Source organism: Saimiri boliviensis, chromosome 12 (assembly GCF_048565385.1).
Source record: "Saimiri boliviensis isolate mSaiBol1 chromosome 12, mSaiBol1.pri, whole genome shotgun sequence".
Classification (NCBI taxonomy): domain Eukaryota; kingdom Metazoa; phylum Chordata; class Mammalia; order Primates; family Cebidae; genus Saimiri; species Saimiri boliviensis.
The window spans coordinates 711,183-724,721 of record NC_133460.1 but is presented as its reverse complement, the minus strand read 5'-3'; the positions used below and the strand labels follow the sequence as shown (position 1 = coordinate 724,721).

The 13,539-nt window shown below is 48.0% G+C and overlaps 1 protein-coding gene across 9 annotated transcripts in view; it reads right to left on the bottom strand.

Moving 5' to 3' along the window:
* Positions 1-13,539, bottom strand: part of ABCC1 (ATP binding cassette subfamily C member 1 (ABCC1 blood group)) — a 187,297-nt gene that overhangs the window by 134,261 nt on the left and 39,497 nt on the right. For 8 of the 9 annotated variants that reach the window (XM_039478044.2, XM_074381615.1, XM_039478045.2 and 5 more), the window contains exon 2: positions 194-370. In XM_039478044.2, the coding sequence (XP_039333978.2) occupies positions 194-370 (177 nt within the window). Of the gene's footprint in view, positions 1-193; positions 371-7,403; positions 7,425-13,539 lie in introns of those variants that run through there. The other variant, XM_074381617.1, reaches the window with a different exon arrangement.

Genomic DNA, 13,539 nt, shown 5'->3' with positions numbered 1-13,539 from the left:
GAGCCAAGATTCGAACCCATGTTTGTCTCCAGAGCTCCAGTGTTCATCTCCCACCTTATTCTTCTGCCTTCTACAAGAAGGAACTTAGGGCCAACTAAGTAGAACAGAAACGTTCATTCTCACCAACCACGCTCCCCATCCCAGGTGCACCTCCCCACCCCTCCACGACGAAACCCCTCCCCCGGTGACTTACAGTTTTGGTTTTGTTGAGAGGTGTCATCTGAATGTAGCCCCGGTCATGTCGGGAGAGATAGAGGAAGTAGAAGGGGAAACAAGCCCAGAGGTAAAAACAAGGCACCCACACAAGGACCGTGTTCTGAAAGCACTTGGTGAAGTCGGGGTTGCTGGTATACCATGTGAGGTTCCAGTCCTGCAGACACAAACACAGGCGAGAGGTCAGCAGACACACCCCAGAGCACAGGAGCTCACCTGGAGCTCCAAACCACCTGCCACGGGGCTTGAAGAAATAGACAAGGCGCCTATACCCAAGGACTCTCAGGATGAAGACACAAACGCAAAAGATCAGTAGCCATAAAGACTAAGAAATGAGGAGCGAGAGATAAAGGCAGTGGTGGCTTCTGCACTCCCCGCTGAGAAACAGAGACCCTGTCTCAGAATCAGTAAATAAAGCTCTCTTAACAGGACCATACAGGTCAGGTGCAGAGGCTCACGCCTGTAATTCCAGCACTTTGGGAGGCCAAGTGGACAGATCACTTGAGGCCGGGAGTTTTAGGCCAGCCTAGGCAATACAGTGAGATTCCGTCTCAACAAAACACACAAGTGGCTGAGCATGGAGCACACCTGTAGTCTCAGACACTCAGGAGGCTGAGGTGGGAGGATCGTTTGAGACTGGAAGGCAGAGGGTGCAGTGAGCTGAGATCATGCCACTGCTCTACACCCTGGGCAACAGAGCGAGACCCTGTGTCTGTCTATCTGTCTGTCTGTCTGTCTGTCTGTCTGTCTCTCTCTCTCTCTCTCTCTCACATACACAAAACCAACCAACAACAAAAAAGGCATGTAGCGTCTCATCTCACATTAACAGTCCCCAGAACCTGTGCAAGTCCCACTGTAGTACAAAAGATGGAGAGAGACATTTAAAGGAACCCTGAAGGATATTCTCTTGTAACCCAGGAACCCCAGGTCATCTAGTTCACTCTGACCTTGTGAACTGAGGACTTTCTAATCTTCATCACCATCACCTCCACCACTATCACCATCACCACCATCATCACCACCACCACCATCACTGCCGTCTCCGCCACCACCACTGCCACCAGCACCACCACCACCAGCAGCTCCACCACCAATCTCATCGCCACCATCACCACCACCCACTACCACTGCCACCACCACCACATCACCACCATCATCACTGCTATCAGCACCACTGTCACCATCAACACTACCCACCACCACCAGGATAACATCCAAATTGCAGTTCTGTGTGCCAGGTTTTATTCTAAGTGCCTTATGTATATTATCTCCTTTAATTCTGTAAGTATTTTTATCATCTCTTTTTTTAGATGTGAAACTCAGGCACAGAATAGTTAAAAACTGTAACTGGTATCACACAGCTAGTAAGCTCTGGAGCTGAATTTAAACTCAGGCAATGTGGTTCAAGCCTGCATTTTACCACTGAGCCGCCCAACCTTGGAAACAAATTTGTTTCAATTACTTTATTACTTTTACTTAAAAAAAAAAAAAAAAAAGAGAGCCGGGTGCGGGTGCGGTGGCTCACGCCTGTAATCCCAGCACTTTGGGAGGCTTAGGTGGTCAGATCACCTGTGGTCAGGAGTTCGAGACCAGCCTGACCAATATGGTGAAAGCCCATCTTTAAAAATAAAAAAATTTTTAAAAACCTGTATTTTGTTGAGTCATGCCAAACAGATGAATACATAAATAGATCAGATATACATGCCTAAAAATAAACCTCCACTATCAGCTGTTATATATTGAAGAATTTAAAATTTCCTTTTTTTTTTTTGAAATGGGCTCTTGCTCTGTTGCCCAGGCTGGAGCGTGGTGGTGAAATCACAACTCCCTGTGCCTTGAACTCTTGGGCTCAAGCAATCCTTCCACTTCTGCCTCCTGAGCAGCTACACTACAGCTGTGCCCCACCATGCCTGCCCAGCTGAAGAATTTAAATTTAAGTCAAGCCATAATCTGGCAACTGACTAGACAACTTTGAGAAAATTTACTCCCCTTTTTGGGATCTCAGTTTCCTATCTCTACCAAAATTAGGCTGGATAAAATAAGACATACAAAACAGGTTCCCCCAACCACAGTTTGGCTTGTTGTTGCTGCTGTTAAGACATACTATTTACATTTTCTTTCTTCTTTTTTTTTTTTTTTTTTGAGACAGAGTTTTGCTCTTGTTGCCCAAGCTGGAGGGCAATGGCGCAATCTCAGCTCACCACAACCTCTGCCTACTCGGGTTCAAGTGATTTTCCTGCCTCAGTCTTCTGAGTACCTGGGATTATAGGCATATGCTACCACGCCTGGCTCATTTTATATTTTTAGTAGAGACAGGGTTTCTCCATGTTGGTCAGGCTGGTCTTGAACTCCCAACCTCCGGTGATCTACTCACCTCAGCCTCCCAAAGCGCTGGCATTGCAGGCATGAGCCACCATGCCCAGCTGGCATACTTTTTCTTATAAAAAACATTAGATTACATCTCAACATTTAAAATTTGAATTTCTGGATTTGTTGTTGTTGAGTCTTGCTTTCTTGCCCAGACTGGAACGCAGTGGCGTGATCTCAGCTCATTGCAATCTTCACTTCCTGGGTTCAAGCAATTCTCCTGCCTCAGCCTCCTCAGTTGCTGGGACTACAGTCACGCACCACCACGCCTAGCTAATTGTTTTTAGTAGTGACAGGGTTTCACCATGTTGGCTAGTCTGGTCTCAAAGTCCTAACCTCAGGTGATCCGTCCACCTTGGCCTCCCAAAGTGTTGGAATCACAGGCGTGAACCACCGTGCCCAGCCTCTAGCGTAACTTTAAAAATCAGAAAATCTGGTGGTGCTAGGCCCCTATTCCTGCTACATGACCATCAGTAGGAGCTGGGAGGAGCCAGTCTTTGTATTAGGCCCAGGTGTTCAGTTGGCTGTGGTCCCCAAAAAGGTCACTTTTCCCTTAGCCTTCCCTTCCCACTGGCCTGTGCACCCTCCAAATATCTCTGATTCCAGCAGCCCTCCCACGATCACCTGATTACCTATGGAATGTCAAGGTACCCAGACCCTTATAGCTCCATATACCTTTAAAGCCATGTCAAAAAAATAAGGTTAAAAAATGGGAAATAAAGGAAATAAGATCATTTCACTTTTTAAAAAAATCTGACAATCTGATAAAAATATACATGTTCCAGCCCGGCACGGTGGCTCAAGCCTGTAATCCCAGCACTTTGGGAGGCCGAGGCGGGTGGATCACGAGGTCAAGAGATCGAGACCATCCTGGTCAACATGGTGAAACCCTGTCTCTACTAAAAATACAAAAAATTAGCTGGGCATGGTGGCCCGTGCCTGTAATCCCAGCTACTCAGGAGGCTGAGGCAGGAGAATTGCCTGAACCCAGGAGGCGGAGGTTGCGGTGAGCCGAGATTGCGCCATTGCACTCCAGCCTGGGTAACAAGAGCGAAACTCCGTCTCAAAAAAAAAAAAAAAAAAAAAAAAAAAAAAAAATAGATATATATATATATATATATATACACATGTTCCAAAAATTAAAGAAATCTAGTTATTAGGCCAGGCGTGATTGCTCATGCCTGTAATCCCAGCACTTTGAGAGGCCGAGGCAGGCGATCAGGAGTTCAAGACCAGCCTGGCCAACATGGCAAAACCCCTTCTCTACTAAAAACATAAAAACTAGCTGGGCGTGGTAATGCACTTCTGTAGTCCCAGCTACTTGGGAGGCTGAGGCAGGAGGATCGCTTGAACCCAGGAGGCAGAGGTTGTAGTGAGCCAAGATCTTACCACTGCACTCCAGCCTGGGCACATTCCCATCTCGAAACAAAAAAAAGTAAACCTTACAAGGCCAACATACACAAAGAGATTCAGCGAGGAAACATCAAGACACAAACCCTAAAAAGAACAAAGTTCATGCCTCTGTGGCGTGGGACATTTGGAACACAGCCTTGTAAATAAGAAGTTGATCCTGAAGAAGGAGTGACATCTCAAGAAATGATTATTTTAACAGACTTTACACCACTGGTAATTCCTGGGTGATAGGCAGAAAAAGGGATTAAATTGTTGGTGGTCATTATATATAGAATGGCTTCTGAGCAGTTGCCAGTAAAAGCTCATTCCAAAGGAATTTGTCCTTCTAAAAAGAAAACAATACTGAGACTTGGCATATGTACTTATGTATACAAGAGACATAGTTCCAACGCTAAATATTTAATTGGCCTGATCCTAGCCCCAAATCTTCCTTGCTAGGACTTTGCAATTGCTTCCTAACTCTTCTCCTTGTCCTACTGAGTCCTCCCCACTACAGGCAGTGCTCCCCACCACAATCAGTCCTCCTCACCATACCCAGAGAATAATCTATGTACCTATCCACACGTATACCCATGGATATATTTATCAGCCAACCATCAACCTATCCCTCCATCCACCCCCGACCAATTCATCCATTCACCCACTCACCCACCAATTCATCCACCCATCCACCAACCCACCAATTCATTCATCCATCCACCTACCCATCCACCCATTCATCCATCCACCTAACCGTCCACCCACTCATCCATCCACCTACCCATCCACCCATCCATCCATCCACCTACCCACCCACCAATTCATCCACCCATCCACCAACCCACCAATTCATTCATTCATCCACCTAACCGTCCACCCATCCATCCATCCACCTACCCGTCCACCCATCCATCCATCCACCTACCCATCCACCCATCCATCCATCCACCTACCCACCCACCAATTCATCCACCCATCCACCAACCCACCAATTCATTCATCCATCCACCTACTCATCCACCCATTCATCCATCAACCTAACCGTCCACCCATCCATCCATCCACCTACCCATCCACCCATTCATCCATCCACCTGCCCACCCACCAATTCATTCATCCATCCACCCACCTCCCCACCCCCCCTACTTCACCCACCCACCAACCTATTCATCCGCCTGTCTAGGTACCCATCTATATCTCCAAGCACCCATGCATCAAACCGTGTCTTTCTCTTTGTATTTATTTTTAATAGGTAATATATTTGTGTGCTAAAACTCTTTCAAACTACTCAAAAAGGTATACAGTGAAAAATATGTTTCTCCCCAAACTAACCGCCCCCCCAATTCTACCCCATAAGCAAGCTACCGTTGCTCACATCTTACATTCTTCCAGATATAGTCCAAATACGACCTGTGTATACTGTTTCCCCAAAAGGCACCATGATACATACTCTGTTCTATACCTTTTTTTTTTTTAACTTAGCTAATATTAAAAACTGAACTTTTTTTGAGACAAGGTCTCACTCTGTTGCTCAGGCTGGAGTGCAGTGGCACCATCATAGCTCACTGCAGCCTCAACCTCCTGGGCTCCAGCAATCCTCCCACCTCAGCCTCCCAAGTAGCTAGGACCACAGGCACATGACAGCATGCCGAGCTAATTTTGTATTTTTAGGAGAAATGGGGTTTTGCCACGTTGCCCCAGGATAGTCTCCCAAAGAGACTCCACTAGCCTTGTTCTCCCTAAGTGCTGGGATCACAGATGTGAACCACTGCACCCAGCCTTTGGAAACGGATCTTTATGAGTAACATAGATATGCTTTGCTGTTGATATTTTAATTTTATTTATTTTAAACGAAGAGGTAAAAGGGACAAGTCTTCTCAGACCATTCCCTAAACCCCTCCCCTCCCTGCAGTTCCACTCTAGAAGCAACGATCATGGGTTTATGTCTTCAGAAAATATTTCATACAAAAATACCAAAAGTAAACACATATCTTCTGTTATCAAAGGGAAGGAAGCATACATTACATAATGTCCTGTGCTTTGCTTTTTTCTTATAATCATAGAGTTTAAAGATCATCCCGCAGTATATATGAACAGTTTCCTCATTCTTTGTTATGGCTGCTTTGTATTCTACTGCAGGGATGAACTTGACTTCCATGGGTCTCCTGGTGACCTGGCATTGGTGCTGCTCTTTCAAACAAGGCATCATTGAATAAACAACCTGGAAAGGGCCTTATTTCACACAAGTAAGAGTGTTGACAAGTTCACTCTCTCAGCCAGGTGTGGTGGCTCGTGTCTATAACTCCAGCAACTTGGGAGACCCAAGTGGGAGGATCCCATGAGCCCAGGAGTTTAAGACCACCCTGGACAACATAGTGCAGGCGTCCCCAAACTACGGCCCGTGGGCCGCATGTGGCCCCCTGAGGCCATTTATCCGCCCCCCTCCACCCCGCCGCACTTCAGGAAGGGGCACCTCTTTCATTGGTGGTCAGTGAGAGGAGCACAGTATGTGGCAGCCCTCCAACGGTCTGAGGGACACTGAACTGGCCCCCTGTGTAAAAAGTTTGGGGACGCCTGACATAGTGAGACCCTGTCTCTCATATAAAGTTTCTAAAAATGAACCTGCCAGGTCAAAGAGGGTATACAGTAACATTTAGACAGACACCGCCCTCTGAATGGGGAACATCAATTCATACTCTGCCTGATAAGGTACAAAGGCAATTACTTCACAAACCACAGCAGATAGTAAGTTTCTGAACTCTGCCAATCTGATGGTGAAAAGCATCTCTCTAGTTAAATTCCTTTTCTCTTTATCATGAGTGAAACTGAGGGTCTTTCCATATGTGTTTAAAAGCAATCAAGGTTTCCTGCTCAGAGGAAAATTCGTAGACTTAGATATCTGCATTAATAAATGGTGTAGACCTAATGCCCATCTCTCTGCCAGGTAACAACTTCCCATGGCTCCCTCTTGCTTTTAAGAACCAATCCTTGGCCAGGCGCGGTGGCTCACCCCTGTAATCCCAGCACTTTGGGAGGCCAAGGCAGGCAGATCACAAGGTCAGGAGTTTGAGACCAGCCTGGCCAATATAGCAAAACCCCATCTCTACTAAAGATGCAAAAATTAGTGGGGTATGGTAGCATGCGCCTGTAATCCCAGCTACTCAGGAGACTAAGGCAGGAGAATTGCTTGAACCCAGGAGGCAGAGGTTGCAGCCGAGCTAGCGCCACTGCACTCCAGCCTGGGCAACAGAGCAAGACTACGTCTCAAAAAAAAAAACAAAAACAAAACAAAAAAAAAACCAAGAACCAATCCTGGTGGTGATCCACGAGGCTTTCCTTCCACATTCAAGTCCCATCTGCTTCTCCTACAATTTCTCCCACCCTATTCCCCAAATGTGCCAACTCAGGCATTTACTTAAAGAAGGATTTACCAAGCTTGCTGCCAGATACTGTTCTAGACACTGTTCCAGGCACTGGAGATTCAGGAAGGCTGTGATCCCTGCCTTCAAGGCATTGCCCAGCTGCTGGTCAAATAAATAGTTCCGTCAGTTACCTCTTGCTAGATCCTCTCTCTGCAATGTCTTTCTGCCCTGATGAACTCGTATTCATCCTTCAAACCCAACTCAGGTTACCTCATTTAAGAAGTTTCCTCCACACTCCCCAGACCATCTGCCCCCAGCCTTTGCAGTGATTGCCTTATTTGTTCATCGTCAGTTTCCTCCTTTGTTTTGCTTTTGTCATTGTTCTTGTTTTGCTTATTAAATAATAATATGACTGGGCACAGTTCACACTTGTAATCTCAGCATTCTGGGAGGCCAAGGCAGGAGTATCACTTGAGCCCAAGAGTTCAAGACCAGCCTAGGAAACATGATGATACTCTGTCTCTTTTTTAATAAAACTATTTTAAGTTATTTTGAAAAATTTTAACAGTAACAATCCATCCAGGTAGAGACTAGCTATGACCACTCACTTCTTAATCAAGCAGATGTAAATTCAAATTCAAGCCCTGACCCCACACATGAACCTGGGCAAGTCACTTAATTTCTCCAAGCCTCAGTCTAATGATCAGTGAAGAGTCCTGCGCACAGCCGGGCGCGGTGGCTCACGCCTGTAATCCCAGCACTTTGGGAGGCCGAGGCGGGTGGATCACGAGGTCAAGAGATCGAGACCATCCTGGTCAACATGGTGAAACCCCGTCTCTACTAATAATACAAAAAAGTAGCTGGGCATGGTGGCGCGTGCCTGTAATCCCAGCTACTCAGGAGGCTGAGGCAGGAGAATTGCCTGAACCCAGGAGGCGGAGGTTGCGGTGAGCCGAGATCGCGCCATTGCACTCCAGCCTGGGTGACAAGAGCGAAACTCCATCTCAAAAAAAAAAAAAAAAAAAAAAGAGTCCTGCGCTCGATGGCTCATGCCTGTAATCCCAGCACTTTGGCAGGCCAACGTGGGTACATCGCTTGACCCCAGGAGTTCAAAAGCAGTCTGGACCACATGGAAAAATTAGCCTCTCTACTAAAAATGCAAAAATTAGCCAGGCATGGTGGCCCTAGCCTATAATCCCAGCTTCTCAATGGGCTCAAGCAGGAGGATCACCTGAGCACCTGTAGACGCTGCAGAGAGCCGTAATCACACCACTGAACTCCAACCTGGGCGACAGAGTGAGAACCTGTTTCAAAAAAAACCACAAGTCCAGGCACAGAGGCTCACACCTTTAATCCCAGCACTTTGGGAGACCAAAATGGGAGGACTGCTTGACCCCCGGAGTTGTAGACCAGACTGGGCAACAGAGTGAGACCCCATCTCTTTTTAAAAAAAATTAAAATTGTTTTTAAAAAGTCAGGAAAACACATCATTTGGAAGCGTTCTGGAGAAGATGCAAGGAGCTAATGTGTGACAGGTGCTTTGCATAGAGCTGGTACAGTCTAGAGACAATAAACCGCAGTAGCAAATGCAAACAGTTGGCAACCATCAGCCCTGCCACCACCACTACAGTCCCAGAGATAAGAAGTTGAAGGGACAAAGAAAAGCTCAAGCAAGAAAATAAGCTACAGAAGAAACCAGGGAGTATCTAAAGAACCGGGAACTCCAGGGAAGGAGAGGTCAGGACACACTGAGCAAAGGAAGGTGTTTCCTCCACAGAATGCAAACTGAAGAGCACATGCTAGCTTCCTGCTCAGAGACAGATGGCCAGCCCAGACCAAGAGGGCAGCTGTGGGAGGGGCAGGAAGGAAGGAAGGGAGGGAAGGCATGAAAAGAGGAAATCTGACTCTGACCGTGAACTTTGACTGTTGCAGAAAGCATCCAACATAGGTCACCCTGCCAGGCATCCCCACTTCACCTGCGTCACGGCCCCTGCAGCAGCCAACAGAGTAGGTCACAAAGGTACAGCATCTGGGACCAGGCAAGGTGGCTCACACTTATAATCCCAGCACTCTGGGAGGCCAAGGCAGGAGGATCACTTGAGCTCAGTTCAAGAAAACCCTGGGCAACATAGTGAGACCCTGTCCTCACAAAAAAATTAAAAAATTATCCAGGCGTCGTAGTGCACGCCTGTAGTCCCACCTACTCAGGAGGCTAAGGTGGGAGGATCTCTTGAGCCTAGCGGGTTGAGGCTGCAGTAAGCTGTGATTATGCCACTGCACTCCAGCCTCGGTGACAGACTAAGACTCTGTCTCAAATTTTAAAAAGTATCGGGGGTGGGCACAATGACACATGTAATCCCAGCACTTTGGGAGGCTGAGGAGGGCAGATCACTTGAGGCCAAGAGTTTAAGACCAGCCTGGCCAATATGGTGAAACTGTGTCTCTATTAAAAAATACAGAACTATTAGCCAGGCGTGCTGGCAAATGCCTGTAATCCCAGCTAGTCAGGAGGCAGAGGCACAAGAATCCCTTGAACCCAGGAGGTGAAGGTTGCAGTGAGCCTAGATCAGGCCATTGTCCTCCAGCCTGGGTGACAGAGCTTTGGGAGGCTGAGGTGGGCAGATCACTTGAGGTCTGGAGTTTGAGGCCAGCCTGGCCAACATGGCGAAACCCCATCTCTACTAAAAATAAAAAAATTAGCCAGGCATGGTGGCGGGTGCCTGTAATCCCAGCTCCTCGGAAGGCTGAGGCAGGGCAATCGCTGGAAGCTGTAGGGGGAGGATGCAACAAGCAGAGATCGTGCCACTGCACTCCGGCCTGGGGGACAAGACTGAGACTTCATCTCAAAAAACAACATCATCAAGGTCTCCTGGGCGTTCCTTACTGGCAGGGACCCTGATGTGTCCCTGTTAACAACCCCAGGAGGTAAGAAGTGCGACTGTCACTACTGGAGGCTTCTGGGGAAACGGTGAATACTGGGCAATACCTAAAGGCTCCAAGAGGGGACCATGCCCTGGGAGTCGCAGGCCACCTGCTGTTCTGAACGCAAAGAACCACAGCTACCCAAGGCTGCTTCCTCATCTAGGGAAATCCAGCCAGGCCCATCACTCTTCGAGCAGAATCAGAAGGATCCAACTGGCCAGACACGCACTTCGGCCAGAAGAGATGAGTCCCAGATACGGTCACTGGTCACCGCGCTGACCTGGGCCCTGCCCCGTGGGGAAATCGGCCCACGGAAATCTTCACAGGGAAAGGGCCTGTCCTTCCCGGCTCCCGGCTCGCTCCCACAGGGGCTGCTCTTTCCAGGACACCTCAGCAGCTTGGTCTAGTTCGTGTGTCCCCCTGCCCTCAGCCCTGACATTGGAGGAGCTGGGGACCCCGTCCAAGTCAGGGTGGCCCCTGACCTTCGTGCGTTCATAAAATTCCTGTGGCATGGCGTCATCTTTTCTGGGCTGAGCGGTGATGACTAAGGCGCTGGGCAGTGAGCTAAGTCTTCCTGTACAGGACCCTGGCTTTGACCTGCTCTCCAGGTTCCGCTGTGATTATCACGGAAGTGCCAGTGCATCAGGCAGCTCGACGACTTTCCCCTACACCCCTGGACGGACGCTCCGCCAGGGCCTGCAGAGATGAAGCAGGCAGACCTCCCAGGGGCCCAGCAAACCAACTCCAGGACAGGAGGAAAAGCCACAGAGAGGACGGGGCAGTCAACAGGTAGAAAAAGTGAGTCGGAATCTCAACTGCTACTAAAGGAGGTAATGAGGACCTACTGTGTACCATGAGGGCCGCTGAGGCTTTAGCATCCATTCCCAATTCAACCATCTCAGTCACTCACAACCAGCTGGGTGCAGTGGCTCATGCCTATATATTCCAGCACTTCAGGAGGCCAAGGCGGGATGATAGTTTGAGGCAAGCCTGGGCAACGCAGTGAGACTCTGTGTCTATAACACAATTTAAAAACTTAGCTGGGAATGGTAGTGCACACCTGTAATCCCAATACTTTGGGAGGCCGACGCAGGAGGATGGCTTGAGCCCAGAAGTTCGATGGCAATGTATCAAGACTCCCCCCACCTCTACAATTTAAAAAATTAAGAAGTACCCAGATATGGTGATGCCTGCCTGCAGTCCCAGCTACTCAAAGGCTGACGCGGGAGGATCCCCTGAGCCCAGCAGTCTGAGGCTGCAGCGAGCTGTGACTATACCACCGAACTCCAGCCTGGGTGACAGACTGAAACCCTGTCTGAAAAATAAATAAGTAACTTGCAACTGTTGGGTTCCTATTGCTCAGTGAACATTTATCAGGGATTACTACCAAGGTCATGTGGAAGTAAAATAAAGTCTCCACTCCCACACAGTTTCATTGTATGGAAACAGGCCAAGACTACAAACAGCTAAAAAAAAAAAAAAACAACTCTGCCAGGCGCGGTGCCTCACACCTGTAATCCCAGCACTTTAGGAGGCTGAGGTGGGCAGACCACAAGGTCAGGAGTTCAAGACCAGACTGGCCAATATGCTGAAACCCGGTCTCCACTAATAATACAAAGAATTAGCTGAGCATGGTGGCGGGCACCTATAGTTCCGACTACTCAGGAGGCTGAGGCAGGTGAATTGCTTGAACCCAGGAGGCAGAGGTTGCAGTGAGTCAAGACCACACTCCGCATGAGCAACAAAGCAAGACACGGTCTCAAGAAAAAGAAAAAAACTCTCCATGTATGCCCAATGGGAGCAAATGGCTTAAAGAAGAGAGCAGGGAAAGTGTAATGGTGGGTGGACAGGTGCTAGTTCTGTATCACGGAGACAGAAACGGCCTCTGGGCCACGATGACATCTGAGCAAAGAGCTGAAAGAATGAAGAAACCCACGCTGCCACCTCCTCCTGTCTACAGAAAGAGTAAAGAGGAAATTCCTGAGCTGCATCAACCAAGCAACCTCGAAGCGCTTCACATCGTATCTCATCCTCACACACAACTCTAGGACTAAGGTACTGTAATCTAACCCATTTTACAGACACACAAACAGGCCTGGTCAGATATAACCTGCAAGCAGCATACACAGTCAGAAATTTGATGGTTTTTGTTTTTTGTTTTTCTCATTGGTTTTAGACCAAGTTTCACTCTTGTTGCCCAGGCTAGAGCGCAATGGTGCGGTCTCGGCTCAATGGTATCTCCACCTCCCGGGTTCAAGTGACTCTCCGGCCTTAGCCTCCCAAGTAGCTGGGATTGTAGGCGCCCGCCACCATGCCTGGCTAATTTTTGCATTTTTAGTACAGACAGGGTTTCACCATGTTGGCCAGTCTGGTCTCACACTCCTGACCTCATGATCCATCCTCATCCCACCTACTCAGGAGGCTGAGGTAGGAGAATCACTTGAATCTGAGAGGCGGAGGTTGCAGTAAGTCAAGATCGCGCCACTGCACTCCTAGCCTGGGCAACAGAAAAAGACTTCATATCTAAAGAAAAAAAAAATTAAAAAAGCTAATTAATCTGCAGGGGGTAGGCCTGAAACCAGGAAGAGGAAGGCAACTATTAGTTTTTGCTTTATCTTTTGTACTGTTTGAATTTTCTCCTCTGCATGCATTATTTCTAAAGTAAGCAAGTTCGCACTTCAAATAAACAAGTAACAGCAGCAGGAATTGAAGGGCAGGACGTTTCTAAATGCCGAGTTGGAAACAAAGAGAAAGCACATATTTATTGGGTGCCAATAACAACAGCCAGAGTGGCCGCGCCAGGCACGGTGATAAGTGCTTTCCAAGCATGGTCCATTTAAGCTTTCCAACAGCCCTACAAAGTCAGGACTATTAAAACTCTCCCCTTTTCTGGCAAGGTCTCTGAGGTCCAGAAAGTTAATATAAATTGCTTGGGCTAATAAACCAAGAAGAGACAGAGCCAGGATTTGAACTCATGGAGAGTCTGACAGTGCGCTCCACCACCTCTAAACTAAATGCTTGGAACTCTAAGGCTTTTTTGTTTGCTTGGATTTGTTTTTTTGAGACACACTCTCACTCTGTTGCCCAGGCTTGAGTGCAGCGGCACGCTCATAGCTCACTGCAGCCTCAATCTCCTGGACTCAAGCAATCCTCCTGCCTCAGCCTCCCAAGTGGCTGGGGCTGCAGTCATGTACCACCATGCCTGGCTAATTTTTCTATCTTTTGTAGAGACAGGGTTTCACTATGTTACCCAGGCTAGTCTTGAACTCAAGCAATCTGCCTG